Here is a 17,132-nt window from a genome sequence, read left to right on the forward strand (position 1 = left end):
GTTTTGAATAAATGCATCTAAACGAAATATATTCTGTTAGTGGGTAATACCGTATCTTACTTAGTAGGTCCAATCCTTTTCTTCTTCAGTATCTCTTTGTATATACTCATTCTATTTTACCAGTATCTCTATCCCATTAGGAGTCCGATCCGGATCATCTCCATATTCAGTGCCCTGGCCCTAATTCTCTTGTTTACAGAGAAGGCTGTCTCCCTCTTCCCTACCCCAAAACCTTAAGATGTACGCAATCCTACCTTTCACCCCAAACGAAATAAATGTTTAAAAACGACATAGGGGCGCCTGGGTGGCTCAGTCGGTTGAGCTCCGACTTCGGCTCAGGTCATCATCTCATGGTCCCTGAGTTCGAGCCCCGCTTCGGGCTCTGTGCTGACAGCTCAGAGCCTGGAGCCTGTTTCGGATTCTGTGTCTCCCTCTTTCTCTGACCCTCCCCAGTTCATGCTCTGTCTCTATCTCAAAAATAAATAAACGTTAAGAAAAAATATTTAAAAAAAAAACCGCAAACTCATTCCCATTATCTTTTTGCTCAAAAGAAGGTGTCTAGAGAAACCAATGAAGACTTTTAAGATTGCCTCAGGGCAGACCGCTCAACCTGCTACACCTCTACAAATTCCTCCAGGTGTAAGCGACACTTCCTTCTCCTTTCCCCGGAAACGGAAAGAGACTAGGAAAGGCCCAGAACCCGAGTTTAGGGATTCGTTTTCCTCAGGTTTCTTGCTGGGCGGGGCCGGCAGGCTGAAACCGACTGGCGGGCAGAGACGTCGCTCTCGGCTGACTACGCTTTCTATTGGCTTTCCTGGACTCCGCCCAATGGACAGGGCGGGAGATTCGGTGTGCCCAGGCAGGACCCCCATCCCCCAGTCGGCCTCCCGGCTTCCCTCCTCGTCTCTGCGAGTCTGAGACCCTGCGACCCTGCTCCGGCTGTGCTTAACAGGCATCTGGCTTTTCCTGCTGGGCCCGTAGCCACCTCCCCTAGAGTGCCCAGTCAGCGGGGTACCGCCGGCAGGTGCTGGGCGGCCCGAGCGGCGCCTGGCGGAGACCTAGCGGTGAGTGGTGGGACGACTGGGCAGCCCGCTTCCCTCTCCCGCTTAACTCGGGGTTTGTGAGGTGAGTCCGGTGGCGTCCAGCTCCGCAGTCGAGCTGCGGTACTCGTCTCGAAGAGGGCTCCCCCTCGGCTCTCCGGGCTGGGTCGTTGCCCTCCCCACGCAGCCCGAAGCCCCCGAGGACCCCCGGCGCGGCCAACTGGTAAGTGGCTCGAGGCCCGGGCCAAAGTCCATAAATACTTGTTGGGGTGACAGCCTCTTTCTGGAAGTACCGTTGGTCGGTCTCTCCAGCAGTGATAGGCCTTCTGTGCAAGGGGCGCATTGTCAACGTATCAGTTTCTCGGCTTAAAGAGCCTTGTACTCGTAAAGAGAGAACTGTGAAAATCAGTAACAAAAGTGTAAAGTGACCAGAGAGGAGCAGGCACAACGAGGAACAGATTTCGTCCCAGAACTGCCACAGGAGTGAGAACCTTTGATGGCATCCCAGCCCGGATGCCCCCAAATGAATCCTGCTGCCTGGTCGGTCACCCTGGCACCATGCCTGGTTGTAAAATGTTGATGAACCAGGCTCTTCTGGTAGAGCTTTTTACATTAAAAGGATGTTGATGCATTGGTTTTCGTCTTACAACTGAAATCCTAACAAAACCATCATACCTACACCCTAGTTAAATGGCAGTCTGAAGGAAAAATAGCATGGCTCTACTACACCGTTGGGTATTGGCACTGCACGTTAAATAGGTATCATTTATTTGTCATTTACTGAGCACCTTTTCTATTAGACGAGATGTAGGGATGTCAAGAAATCTACATGGTTAAGTTGAAGTTAAAAAAAAAACAGTGATAAGGAACATTCAATTAGTATTTTCATATGCCACACACATGAGCTCATTTAATCGTTTTGTCCACGGTTGTGAGTGTGGAGTTAAGATCAGAACCTAGGCTTATCTGATATCAAAATTAGTGCTAATCTATGCCACCTTTTTTTTAAGGATTATGTTTTTAAAAATTGTAGCAAATCCTTTATTTGCTCTTAGAGGGGAGTGTTTTGCCATTAATACGCCATTGGTGCTGCTGTATTACCTGACTGGTTAACTCCTTATAAGGAGTCCACTTAAAATTCAGCACCCAAAGACAGTGCCTTGAAGAGTAAATGGTCACTAAAAATTTGCATTTTATTGTGTGGTTGTCAAGTAGTGGATTTTGTTTGTTTGTTGTTTTGTTGTTTTCAGAAATCTTTGGAGAAAGAAGGAAAGATTTCTTTCAAAGTCTTTATAGAAGTTTCTTCAGTTTGGTGATTCAGTACTGTGTAATAAGATGGCTTAAAATCTAGAAAAGGAAATGCTTTCAGCCACAAACAATATTAAGTTAGGACGCCTCTGTCCAGGCAATTCTTATGTAAAATACCACAGGGAAATTGCAAAAGACGATATTCAGTTGTCTAAAATTTTTGTTTTTAAATTTTCCTTGAAAATCTTTCCCCAAAGGAACTACTAAACTTTTGTGAATGAGAATTATGCAACTGACCTTTATTCCTTTTTCACTTTGGCTGCCAGTTAGCTCCGAGCCACTGTTCTTTGTATGATGTATTTTCTGCTTTCTTTGTTTTTTCCTGGATCCAGACTCCTATTACTATTACAGTTTGTCGTTTGTTTTATTGCATTTGCTTATTGTCAGTACTTCAAATCCTTTGTAGAACATAGCTGTTTATATTTTAAACAGCTGTTTATATTATGTTTAAACATAGCTGTTTATATTTTAAAACAATATACATTAGACTGAATCTGGCCATGCTCCTAAAAATATGCTTGATAGGGGCGTCCGGGTGGCTCATTCGGTTAAGCATCTGACTTCGGCTCAGGTCATGGTCTCATGGTTCTCACGGTTCATGAGTTCAAGCTCCATGTCAGGTTCTGTGCTGACAGCACAGAGCCTGCTATGGATCCTCTGTCTCTCTGCCCCTTCTCTACGCTTGTGCACCCACTCCCGTTCTCTCTTAAAATTAAACAAACATTTTAAAAAAGTGATTAAAAACATGTATGCTCGATAGAACTAGGGGTGTTTAACTTAATGAACTGGAAACCTGGAGGAACGTAGAAATCTTTGGATGTTTGAACTGCCAGATGGGAAAATGATTAGATATATGATGAATAGTTTCCAGAGGTCAGAACAAGCATTCAGGATAACAGATTTGTATTTAATGGCAGGAAGAGTGTGTAGTAGCATGATCAAGGACTTTGGAATCAAACTTGGGTTTTAGCCCTTATGACACTTTCTAGTTGCATGAATTTGGATGAGTAAGAGGATTTAATGGTCTACTATACATGAAAGTACCTAATAGAGTGCCTGACAAACAGCCCCTCAGAAAAACTTTATTTTATACATATATAAAGAAATCATAAGTTTATTATATACAAATGTCATGTAGATGGGGGTACCTGGGTGGCTCAGTCGGTTAAGCATCCAGCTTCGGCTCAGGTCATGATCTTGTGGTCTGTGAGTTCAAGCCCTGAGTCGGGCTCTGTGCTGACAGCTCAGAGCCTGGAGCCTGCTTCAGATTCTATGTCTCTCTCTCTCCCCGTCCCCCACTCACGCTTTGTCTCTGTCTCTGAAAAATGAATAAACCTTAAAAAAAATTTTTTTTTTAATATGTCATGTAGATGCATTAAACTTTTTCTGTAATATGTCCAAATTCCCCATGGTAGAAAGCAGTATCATGACTAGAAAAATGGCCCAAAACGATATGGTCTGCTGGCAGTGGTCATGTAAATTATAGATGAAGTATTATCTTTATACACAAAAACCTAATAGAGTTGGTGAGGGTTAAATGAGAATATGTATAGAATATTCAAAACTGTGTCCAGCATATAGTAAGTGCTCAAATTTTGGCCTCCTCTCTCCAGCCACCTGCCCCCATGGTCCAGATCTTCTCATCTAGTACTTCCTGGCCAAAATACTGATGGCTGTTTTGCCCTTTCCTATGCCTTCATAATAATGTTTGACTTTGTAAGAACTGTATTTATGTATTCATCTTGTTTGTTAAAACTCATGAACTTGTTTGTTTCTTTTATTTCCTATTAGCTGACCTTGACCAAGTTCTTTTTTTTCCAATTGCAGGGGACTCTACCTGAATTTTCCAGCTGCAGAATGTGTAATACCTTTAAAGGTAAATGAAAATAGAGACAAGTCAAAAAAAAGAAAATAGAGACAAGTCATTTAAGTGTGCAGAAGAAAATTTCGCAGCATTTAGTAAGTTATCTGCACGCAAGTAACTGACTCATGAGTGATGTAGTCAGCCTCTTATTAGGAGAAAAGACAAAAATAGGATTTATAGAAGAAGGAGGAGAGAAAAAAATTCACTTTTTGGGTAAACCAGTGAGCTAGCAGCTAGTTAGAATCACAGTTGGTTTCAGGCCATTAGTATTATAAGTTCTGAAATTAAGTTTTTTCAAAGTAGGCAGAGTTGATCAAGGTTTTGCTTGCCAAACTCTGAAGTTTGATCAGTGAAGAAGTGACTATAAAGTATTAGAAAGATTCATGTTTAGGGGCGCCTGGGTGGCTCAGTCGGTTAAGCGGCCGACTTCGGCTCAGGTCATGATGATCTCACGGTCTGTGAGTTCGAGCCCTGCGTCGGGCTCTGTGCTGACAGCTCAGAGCCTGGAGCCTGTTTCAGATTCTGTGTCTCCCTCTCTCTGACCCTCCCCCGTTCGTGCTCTGTCTCTCTCTGTCTCAAAAAAAAGTAAACGTTAAAAAAAAAAAAAAATTTTTTTTTAAAAAAAGAGAAAGATTCATGTTTACTGTTTAGTTGCCATGATACCCAGAAAGCCACGTTCATAATTGTAAAGTTTGGTAAGCATGCAATAATAGTACAGGGAGGTGCTTGAGGATTGTTTGATCCAGGTTTGGTATACCAGTGAAGTACATAGACTTTCGCCAGTGGACTATTTATCTCCAATGAATAGATACTAAAATCTACCAAACCATTATTCTTTGCCTGGCTGTCCCTTTTCTAAACTGTCATGTATTAACCACCCCCTTTCTGATAATGTTATCATTCTGTAGATTGGTTAGAGCTTTCTTTACAGGAAGAATTGGTTCCCTGTTATTATACTTTAGTTGCCTTGTTTGGATTGAATTTGTTTTTTTTCCAACTGTCAATTGCCTCTTCCTGTCTTTTCCATTTTCAGATAAAGAACTGAGTTACTTATTATCAAAAAAACAGTATTAATACAACAATGTATAATATATTTTTCATACTTAAGACTTTAAGTGTTTTGTACAAATACGTGTGTTTGTTATGTGAATGTTTATTTGGCTGTTGATAATGAATTTTTCATCACTTTTTAGTGCTTTATTGCTTTTGTTTAGGTTGGCAATGATGAGTAAACTGGAATTAAAAGAAGACAAGATGCTGGAGGTTCAATTTGTGGGAGATGATGATGTTCTTAATCACATTCTTGATAGAGAAGGAGGTACAGAGTGATTATACAATTGAAGAGATGCTTATGTGATGGTTATGGATTATTTCACTTTTTAAAATATTTTAACCTTCTATTTTGAATATATAGCACAAAGTATTTGATCTAGTAAGACTAAATAAAAACCACTTTTTTAGTTTACTCCAAAATTTTGACAATTAAAAATAATAAAGCTTTATCTGATATGAAATGCTTAATAATAGGGATAAATGATAACTACCCATTGTAATTAAAATGTGTAGTTATTTTGACCCCCCCCAAAATAATACACTTTCAGGGTTTTTTTAAAAATTATATAAACTGTAGTGAAGAGTGGTATATACTTTCATCAAAGAGAAAACAGTGAATTTTCTTCCAGATTTTAAATAATGACAATATAAGTAGTACAGTTTACTTATTTAAATGTAATATTTAGAAAGAATTTATACCTGTAATGTTCTAATTCTTTGGATGTTCTTGTAGGAGCTAAATTAAAAAAGGAGCGAGCTCAGCTTTTGGTCAACACAAAAAAAATAATAAAGAAGCCAGAATATGATTTGGAAGAAGATGACCAGGAAGTCTTAAAAGATCAGAACTATGTGGAAGTTTTAGGACAAGATATTCAAGGTATTTTGGGGACTGGGGAAAGGGAATGTACACTCAAATTTCTGCTAGTAGCTAAAATTGCTTTGCAGGATACATAAAAATAGTCTGGTAGGTTAGGCAGTGGTGTACCATATTATTATTTTCTAATTGTAAACTACATATAATAAAAACTTTACCATCTGTAACATTTTTAAGTGTATAGCTCAGTTGTATTAAATACATTCATAACGTTGTGCTACTATCACCACCATCCATCTCCAGAACTTTTTCGTCACGCATGCTATATTTATTTCTCATCAGAAAAGCACTTGCTTCAGTTTTTTATGTACAGTTGGAAAAGTTGGAAGCACTGAGTTTCCATTACATTTTTTTCTTTAGTTTTTTTCCCCCACAAGCAACCAGTCCTTCATTTAATTATTTTTAGAAAAATTCTACAGGCCAATCTAAAGTTATTTTTTAAGATACCTATATATTTTTAATTAATTTGAAATAATTTCATAAAGCAAGTCACTTCATTATTACTTTGGTCTTTTTTTTTTTTTTTTATGTTTATTTATTTTTGAGAGAGAGAGACAGAGCACAAGTGGGGGAGGGCAGAGAGAGAGGGAGACACAGAATCCAAAACAGGCTCCAGGCTCCAAGCTCTCAGCACAGAGCCTGATGTGGGGCTCAGACTCACAGACCATGAGATCATGACCTGAGCTGAAGTGGGACACTTAACTGACTGAACCACCCAAGTGCCCAATTTGGCCTTCTTTATAGAAATAGAGGGGACATTCCAAGAAGTAATGTTTGAATGTAGGCATGCTGATGTTCTGGGTTTTTTTTGCTTTTTGTTTTTTGTTTTTTACATCTAAACCAGATTCCTGCCAGATTATATTTAAAAAATTGTAGGCTTATTATCTTATAGTTAGGGCTCAAGGAACACAGATCTACTTAAGTTGGCTTAGTAAATAAAGACTAAGGAACAAAATCAGTATTGTTGGGCACTAGGGGCATTGGAACTGAGACAACATTAAAAACCTAGGGACTTTGCTTTCATGGATCTCCCAGTCTCTCTCATGTCATCTCTGTGCATCTGTTCTCTTTGTATGCCACCTTTCTCTCTCATGTATGTGTTTTTTACTCTCTCATACTTGGCTTATAAATGGTCATCATCACTACTCCTGACCTTTTTGTCACTTCTTGAGTAATAACGCCTCTGGTTTAGTTCCCACTGTTAAATGGCATGATACAAAAAATGACCGTTGTTCCTCAATAGACTAAGTGGACAGAGTGGATTCTTTTAAAAGTTTCCCCAATGGGATAGTTGACATTTTTAGGGCATGTTCTGAATAGAACTTTGAATTCTTGACTCCTATTACGCTAGACCTAAGAAGAGATTGAAAGTGTTTTTGTTTTATTTCTTGTTGTAAAAGTAATACATATTTGTGGGGCACCTGGCTGTGACTCTTGATCTTGGGGTTGTAAGTTTGAGCCCTACGTTGAGTGCAGAAATTACATTAAAAAAATAAATAAAATCTTAAAAAAAAAATACATATTTGTAGTAGAAACTCAGTGCTTCCAAGCTTTTTCACTTAATAGCGCTCACAGCAAATGATATTTGGAAGCACACTGGAATAAATGGAGGAGAATGCCCCAGACCAGGACAAATGCCCTCGGGCTTCTAACCCTTATTCCTGCTCTTTCTGCAAGCCCTGACTGGCATCCACAGAGGCCTGAGAGGATCATTACTCAGCCTACCTATAACCTATGCCTTTAATTTTGCACACTTAATGGGAATCTTTGCCTTAGAGCAGTGTTTCTCAGCCTATTTTTTACTATCATCCCCAAAAGAGCTTTCTTTTAGACATTTTCTCCTAATTGCCCCCACCCATGAATTTTTGATACTATATCTATGATATATATCTGTTTATATATCTGTTTGCATATCTGTGGCTCTTTGGAGGACCACAGACCATTGTAATATCTAAGATGTTTTTCACATTTTCACATTCTTCCTCCCACCGAGAGCCAATTTTTAATCCATCTGGAGCAATATATTCCTGTTGAGAATGCATGCTTTAGAGAACATAGAACTGTTAATAGTTGGCTGTGTATTTTCTGTCTGTATGTGCATGCACACACATAAGCTTGTGTTGACGGTCTCTGTGTCCAGGAAATGGAGCTTTTCATTAGGCTGTGGGTATGTACAATAGACAAGTCTATAACTTAACGATTAAGTCTCACAGACGTGACTCTTTCTGTTTTGATTTTTTTCTTGTTTGCCAAAATGTGTATTGGGGAGAATAGTGTTCCAGTTATGGTATAGGAAGGAGAGTTTTTTGGTTTTGTTTTTTTTTTTTTAATTTTTTTTTTAACAGTTATTTATTTTTGAGACAGAGAGACACAGAACATGAACAGGGGAGGGTCAGAGAGGGTGGGAGACACAGAATCTGAAACAGGCTCCAGGCTCTGAGCTGTCAGCACAGAGCCCGATGCGGGGCTCAAACTCACAGGCCACGAGATCATGACCTGAGCCAAAGTCAGACGCTTAACCAACTGAGCCACCCAGGCGCCCCTAGGAAGGAGAGTTTTTTAATGTTTTCTTCAGAGTGGAAATAGTGACATCTCTTACAGTCTTCTTTAGCCTCCTTTGAGATAATGAACAATAAGCTTCTTTCTAATCTTTTATTATAATAGAAAACAAATGTGCATTTTTTTTTAAGTTAGTTTATTTATTTTGAGAGAGAGAGAGAGAGAGCACAAGCAGTGGAGGGGCAGAGAGGAGAGACAATCCCAAGTAGGCTCCACACCATCAGTGCAGAGCCCGATGCGGGACTTGAACCCACCAACCATGAGATCATGACCTGAGCCTAGATCAAGAGTCTAATGCTTGGGGTGCCTGGGTGGCTCAGTTGGTTAAGCATCCGACTTCAGCTCAGATCATGATCTCCTGGTTCATGAGTTCAAGCCCCTCATCAGGCTCTGTGCTGACAGCTCAGAGCCTGGAGCCTGCTTCAGATTCTGTCTTTGTCTCTCTCTCTCTCTCAAAAATAAACATTAAAAACAAAAAAAGTCCAATGCTTGACTGACTGTGTCACCCAGGTGCCCCCTTATGCATTATTTTTAAAACATAGAAGGACATTTGGCAAAGAATCCTTAGGAATAGTTAAAAGAAAACAACCTTTCAACAATGACCTCTAAATATTTTATTAATCCCTTTACTTACTATCAAAGTGTAAACTGCTTCTTATAAAAAGCACACATCTTGACATACCTGGCATCATTCTTATTCTGTTAATCACATCTAGTCTGTAGAATAGTCACTGCATAGAGGTGCTAGGTGATCTCAGCCTTAAATAGAAGATTTTTCCCAAAGATCTCTCAAAGCAATTAGGTGTCCTCAAGAGCAATTTGTCTTATTGATGCTTCTCCTGAACAATTGGTTTGTTTTTTAGTCTTAGGAACAGTGTAACTCTATAATTGATTCTTTGTTAGTTGACTACTAGAAAATTCTTGGAAAACCTCTTTTTAGAAATGTGAGAAAAAAATAAAAATTGTGGTAAAATACATGTAATATAAAATTTATGATCTTAAAGTGTATAGTTTAGTATTAAGTACATTCACATTGTTTTGCAGTCAATCTCCAGAACTCTTTGCATTTTACAAAACTGAAATTCTACCCATTAAACAATTCCCCAGTCCCTTCTCCTTATAGCCCCTGACAAACACCATTATACTTTCTATGAATTTGACTACTCCAGGTACCTCATGTTAAGTGGAATCATACAGTATTTTTGCATGTGTAACTGGCTTATTTCACTTAGCATAATGTTCTCAAGGTTCATCCATGTTGTAGTGTCAGAATTTTCATCCTTTTTGAGGCTGAATAATATTGCATTGTATGCATATACCATATTTTATTTTTCCATTCGTCTGTCAGTGGACTTCTGGGTGGCTTCGACCTTTTGGCTACTGTGAATAATGCTGCTATGAACATGGGTGTACAAATATCTTTTTGAGGCCCTGATTTGAATTCTTTTGGATATATTCCCAGAAGTGGAATTGCTGGATCATATGGTAATTCTATTTTTAATTTTTTGAAGAATCTCCATACTATTTTCCACAGCAGCTACACCAATTTACTTTTCTACTAACAGGACACAACACAAGTGTTCTAGTTTCTCTGTATGCATACCAACACTTGTTTTTCTTTTTAAATTGTTTTTTAATGTTTATTTATTTTTGAGAGAGAGAAAGAGAGCGTGAGCAGGGGAGAAGCAGAGAGAGAGGGAGACACAGAATCCAAAGCAGGCTCCAGGCTCCGAGCTATCAGCACAGAGCCCAATGCAGGGCTCAAATCCACGAACTACAAGATCATGACCTGAGCCAAAGTCGGACACTTAATTGACTAAGCCACCCAGGCGCCCCTGTTTTTCTTTTTTAATAGCCATCCTAATGAGTGTGAAATGGTGTATTACAGAAATAACATTGCATTCTGATATATAAACAACATAGTTGGCCTTTATTAGACTTTTGGATTGTCTGACTTTTTATTTTAACTAATACAGTAGTGATTACCCTGGGACATAAATCTTTGTTTAGATCTCTTATTTCTTCATAAGAGAGTCCTAGAAGTAGAATTACTGGTGAAAGTGTATGAACTTTATAAAGCATACATGTTGCCAAATTGCTTTTTAGAAGGATTGTATCAACTAGTATTAGGATCCCTCATCAGAATTAAATATTTTTTGTTACATTTATTACCCACTTTAATTTCTTTTGTGATTTGTATATTCATAGTTTTTTCAGTTTTGTGCATTTTGAGTCATTTAAAACTTATTAAAAAGTTTTATATGTGGGAGACTTGGGTGATTCAGTCAGTTGAGTGTCCGGCTTGAGCTCAGGTCGCACTCTTGTGGTTCATGGTTTCAAGCCCTGTGTCAGGCTTGCTGTTGTCAGCGCCGAGCCTGCTCAGATCTTCTGTCCCCCTCTCTCTGCACCTCCCCCACTCACACTCTTTTCACATAAGCATGCTCTCTCACTCTCTCTCTCTCTCTGTCTCTCAAAAATAAATAAACATTAAGAAAATAGTGTCCTTTAAAAAAAGAAAAATTCTATATGTAGTAAAAACCTGTTTGGACAATATGATTAGAATCATTGTTAGTCAATCAAAATATCAGAACCAGAAAATCATAAAAATACTTTAAACATTTTGTTTTATATATAAGCATATATATACACACATATACACACACATACACAAACACATACCCACCAGAGTCTTTTCTTTCAATAGAAGTTTGCTAGAAGTCAGCTGGTTGAAGAACATCATCACCTTTTGATTTTGGTGTTGGGTTTTTTTAGACAGCATATCCATAATGCACCATTTGGGATTTCAGGTTTCATTTCCCTCCATTAGATTGTACATTTAAAGACACTTTTGATGCAGTATCAGTGTAGTGTGCTTTTGTGTTTTTTCAAATTTTTTCTTAAATCTTTTATGATTTCTCACCTATATCTGATTTGAAACTAACTGCGCTTACTAATAACTTTAATCAAATATTTCTAAAGCATTTAATTTAGTTTACATAGAAACTACTCAGTATCTTTAAATTCATATTTTGTCTCTGCGCCAGACACTTAAGGTACATAAGTACAGGTTTGCCATAAACAGACTTAAATGTATGTGAAAATTAGATATAAGAGAGAGGCAGCATTGCAGATCACTCTGCTAAGGATGAACTGGTCAGTAAACAGTGTTGGGACAATGGGGTATCATAATGAAAAAAAGAATTTGATCTCTACCTCCCATCTTAAACAAGTTAATTACTTTAATTTAAGATTTACGTATGAAAAGCAAATTGTAAATGCTTTTACAAGAAAATATAAGAATATGGTTTTGACTTGATTATAGATGAATTTCTTTTAATGTAATTAAAAAAGGTTGACACATTCACCTTATTAAAATTCAGCACTTCTCAGGAAGACAAACCACAGATTAGGAGAAAATATTTGCAAAAGACATCTGTTGAAGAAGTGTTACCCAGAATACACAAAGAGCTCTTAAAACTCAACAGTGAGAAAATGGATAGCCTGATTTAAAAATGAGCAGAGGCTCTGAACAGGACGTCTCACCTAAGAAGATACACAGATGGCAACTAGTGATTTGTATTTACTCAACTCAAAATATACTCAACATTATATGTCATTTAAAAATTTTTTTTTTCAACGTTTTTTATTTATTTTTGGGACAGAGAGAGACAGAGCATGAACGGGGGAGGGGCAGAGAGAGAGGGAGACACAGAATCGGAAACAGGCTCCAGGCTCCGAGCCATCAGCCCAGAGCCTGACGCGGGGCTCGAACTCACGGACCGCGAGATCGTGACCTGGCTGAAGTCGGATGCTTAACCGACTGCGCCACCCAGGCGCCCCCTCAACATTATATGTCATTTAAAAATTGCAGCTTTAAACAACGATGAGATTGCCACTTACACACCTATTAGAATGGCCAAAATTCAAAACACTGACAGCACCAAATGCTAGCAAAGCTGTGGAACAAGAGGAGTTCTCATTTATTACACAATGGTACTGCTCTTTGAATGACAGTTTGGCAGTTTCTTACAAATTAAACATATTCTTACAATATGATCTAGCAATTTTCCTTCTTTGTATTTACTCATATGAGTTGAAAACTATATCCATTCAGAAACCTATGCGCATGCATGCACACACACACACTCTCTGCACACAGATGTTTACAGAAGCTTTGTTCATAACTGCCGTGGCTTGGAAACAACCAAAAAATTAACCAAGAATAAATTGATATATCCATACAGTGGAATATTATTCAGCATTTAAAAAAAAAACATATCAAGGCATGAAAAGATGTGGAGGAACCTTAAATGCATATTACTGAGTGAAAGAAGCCAATCTGAAAAGAAGCCAATAGCTATGATTCCAACTGTGTGACATTATGGGAAAGGCAAAACTGTGGAGACAGTGAAGAGATCACTGCTTGCCAGTGGTTAGAGGATGGGAGATCTGAATTGGTTGAGTACAGAGGATTTTTAGGGCATTGAAACTATTCTGTATATTATATTACAGTGGTGGATACATGTCATCATACTTTTATCAAAGTCTATAGAATGTACCACATCAAGAATGAACCTTAATATAAGCTGTGGACTTGAGGTGATAATGAAGTGTCAGTGTAGGTTCAAGATTGTAACAAATCTACCACTCTGGGTGAGATGTTGATAGTGGGGGAGGCTGTGCGTTTGTGAGGACAGGAGGTATATAGGAAATCTCTGTACCTTGTATTCAGGTTGGCTCTAGACCTAAAACTGCTCTAAAACATAAAGTCTATTTGAAAAAGTATTCAGTACTTCTCTTCATCAAATGACACCCTAAAGAAGTGTCATATATGCATATATGCAAGTCATAGGATAGAGAAAAAGATATTTCCTCTTTAGAAATAAGAAACATGTGAAAAGACGTTCAACCTCATTAGCAATTAGGGAAAGGGAAATTAAAACAACTGTCCCCATATGATTCATTTTATACCCACTCAATTGGCAAAGATTAAGGAGTTAAGATAATGCCAAGTATTAGGGCATAGACAGTGGGGACTCTTAAATAGTAAGGATAGTAAACATCAACTTCAGAACAGTCTGGCACTGTTTTATAATAACAATAATAAAATACATTAGATGTTAACCTGAATTACATAGATTTGAAAAACAACTATTTCCAAAAAGAAAATTAGTGAAGAAGTCCTTGTTTTACATTTTTGCAAATCTCTTTAATGTCTGGCTTAATAGAAGACAGCTGAATTTTCATATCTGCTTCACACATTCCATTAGCCCACAGGATGGTGTTGTCATCACACATCACGTAGTCTCTGGAATACCTATGATCTACTCTTGATTGCGAAAAAATCGAATAATATCTTAGTGTTGTTATGAAATAGTTTTGGCCCCCAGTCCCCCATCACACTTTGAGAATTACTATGCCAGAGAGTAGGCTACTAGCGATGAGTATCCGGTATGTTGTAGGTAGCTGTTGTTATTAAAAGGGATGATTGAAGAATGAAAATTAGGTCATAGTCTTGATAGTAAGAGAGCTTCCACCATGTAGCAGCTGTTACCTGTCTCAGTGTCAATTAACTGAATTGTACTTGGCAGTGTTTACTTCAAGAAGAAAACAACTAATAGAGCCCCTTCTGTTTTCCCTCAGGGGCAGCAGTATCATGAATTGAATGCATATACCTCTAGTCTGGAGGGTTTGGGGAGGAGGGGGGGTCGTGCGTGCGTGTGTGTGTGTGTGTGTTTATATGTTTATTTTTGTGTACTTGTGAAGAATAATGTGTTTTCTGTGTTTCAGATTTATATAAACATAGTCTGTCATCTATTTTTAAATATTTTATGTATAAATATGTATTGTTAAACCTTCATGCAAGACGGTACAGATCTTAAATTTTTAGTTAAAATTTTATTTTTTCTGTTAATTTTGCCTATTTTCCCAAAATGCATATTGCTTTTTCTCTTTCAGAATCTTTGAAAAATGGCTCTGCTGCAGATGGTGGGAATAAAGTTTATTCCTTTCAGAATAGAAAACACTCTGAAAAGATGGCTAAATTAGGTATGTTGTTTTTCTAAGAAGGTGTATTTAACTACATTCCCCACAGTTATCATCCTAATGCATTCCCTAAAAGAATGAGGGATATCGTTTTGTATCATATTTTCAAGCATATGTAAAACCAATTATTTTTCATACTCAGATGTTTTTTCTTTGTAATGTTTGTTTACTTTTGAGAGAGAGAGAGTGCAAGTGGGGAAGGGGCAGAGAAAGAGAGACAGAGACAGAATCTGAAGCAGGCTCCAGGCTTGAAGCTGTCAGCACAGAGCCTGACGTGGAGCTCGAACTCACATACTGGAGATCATGACCTGAGCCGAAGTTGGATGCTTAACCCACTGAGCCACCCAGATGCTCCTGCTCAGATGTCTTCTGTTCTCAGCTAGATTTTAAGCTTCTCACAGGAGGAATCCTGTGTTTCTTTTCTTCCCACATCAGCCATAGGTCCTGAACAAAGTTTTAAGTAAATGAGCGTCTTAAGTCACAGATAATCTGAATTTAATGACTAAGAATTTTATACTATATATAGAAAAATGTATTGTAGAAAACTGTATAAAATTGTTACAAATGGGCTGTTGTGATATTTTTTCTTACTCAAGTTACCACTTATACTAATTTTACATGGATTATTAATTTTCAGAAAACTAGACTAAAATAAATTACATACAACATTAAAATTAAACTATCAATTCAATTCTTTTAAAAAATTCAGATTGCACTTTATTTGGGTCCTGTGGTATGAGGGGTCATTTTTGAAAGCTTTGAGGAAAGGAAATAACATATGAAAGTAGTTTGAAAATTAGATCCATAAGTATATGAAGGTCTGGGAACAGCAAGAAGTCAAGAGCAAGGGAACAATAATTAACTATCCAGTAAAATGTCAAGTTGTATAATAGGGCTTATAATCTATAATTACAGAACACCGATATATGCAGTCATCCTGGCCAGTAACCAGGTAAACATTCAAGATCAAGTGAAAAACTTAAGTGTTTACATTGATGAGGGATATATAAGAATTATAACATCTGTGTTACTGAATATCAAACATTATAATATTTAATCATTTGCAGTATTCAGCTTTTCTGAAAAGTATAATATGAAATTCATTATTAATTCTGAACCTAACATGGTACATACAATAATTTACATGAATTGATCTGTTTCTTAATGTTCATAATGCACATTAAGAAATTAACAGTTTTTCAGTCTGTAAAAATGACTGCATTCTTTATAGGATCTTTGAGAAACCAGAGAAGAAATGCTAAAGTAATTATTAGAGAAAGGATCAGATAGACACCAAGACTAACCTGAAACCCCAAAACAATGAAACAGGACAAAGAACATTGGAGAAAGAGAACTAATAGTGAAGAGAGGAGCCCCAGAGGAGTAATCAAGTAGAAGTTCTTCAAGTAGATAATCCACATGCACATAATAACCATAATATATGTCTTATATTGTATGGGCTGCAAGAAACTTCAGTACTGTTATATTAGGCATTTCTGTCATCACAAATGAAAGAAATTCACAGTCAAAAAGATGGCTTTCTGGATAATTTGAGACTGATGGTACTTTCCAAAATCTGTATTTAGTTTGGACTTGTGTTTAGTTGTGATTTTCTTTAAAGTGTATCTTTGGGCACCTGGGTGATTCGGTTGAGCATCCAACTCTTGATTTCGGCTCAGGTCATGATCCCAGGGTCATGGGATCAAGCCCTACACTGGGCTCTGTATTGAACGTGGAGCCTGCTTAAGATTCTTTCTCTCTCTGTCTCTCTCTCTCTCTCTCTCTCTCTCTCTCTCTTACCCCCACCTCCTGCCTCTCCCCTGCTTGTACGTTCCTAAAATTAAAAAAAAAAAAAAGTTTCTTTGACTTATTTATTGTTGTTAATTGTGTTTACATCTAATTGTATCAATGAAGTAGAAGGCCTTAGTATTTTTAAAATAATTATAACCTGCCAGAAAATCACATGTTGTTATGTATAAATGATTCAAAAAATTGGTCTAACCAAGATACAGGACTAGAAATACACTAGGAGTTAGATTGGGAATCTTTGTAAAATGCATATCTGTGATGAGTTAATAAATGCAAACAAAAGAGCAAAGGTAGAAATACCAAGTAGAGAGGACAGTAAGGAGTTCAGCAGCTTGGAGAAAGATGACTTTAGGGAAATTGAAAATAGATTGGTTGATAGGATCAAATAATAGCCTAATGAGAAGCTATCATTAGGCAAAGAGGATTTTAAAATTTTGTTTTAAAATCTCCAATATGGGGGCACCTGGGTGGCTCAGTTGGTTAAGCCTCTGACTCTTGATTTTGGCTCAGGTCATGATGTCACAGTTCATGGGATCAAGCTCCACATCAGGTTCTGCGCTGACAGCACGGAGCCTGTTTG

General features: G+C 37.8%; 1 protein-coding gene across 4 annotated transcripts in view; it reads left to right on the forward strand.

Moving 5' to 3' along the window:
- The first annotated feature begins 588 nt into the window (after window positions 1-588).
- ORC2 (origin recognition complex subunit 2) overlaps window positions 589-17,132 on the forward strand; it is a 42,198-nt gene continuing 25,654 nt past the window's right edge. The window contains exons 1-5 of one of the 4 annotated variants that reach the window (XM_060622912.3): window positions 589-1,064; window positions 4,176-4,224; window positions 5,427-5,530; window positions 5,999-6,142; window positions 14,657-14,746. In XM_060622912.3, coding sequence (XP_060478895.1) covers window positions 5,434-5,530; window positions 5,999-6,142; window positions 14,657-14,746 — 331 coding nt within the window. In that variant the 5' untranslated portion in view covers window positions 589-1,064; window positions 4,176-4,224; window positions 5,427-5,433. Of the gene's footprint in view, window positions 1,264-1,314; window positions 1,800-4,169; window positions 4,225-5,426; window positions 5,531-5,998; window positions 6,143-14,656; window positions 14,747-17,132 lie in introns of those variants that run through there. The other 3 variants (XM_060622911.3, XM_060622910.3, XM_078451031.1) reach the window with 3 other exon arrangements.

The sequence above is a fragment of the Panthera onca genome, chromosome C1 (assembly GCF_046562875.1).
Source record: "Panthera onca isolate mPanOnc1 chromosome C1, mPanOnc1 haplotype 2, whole genome shotgun sequence".
In the NCBI taxonomy this organism is placed as follows: domain Eukaryota; kingdom Metazoa; phylum Chordata; class Mammalia; order Carnivora; family Felidae; genus Panthera; species Panthera onca.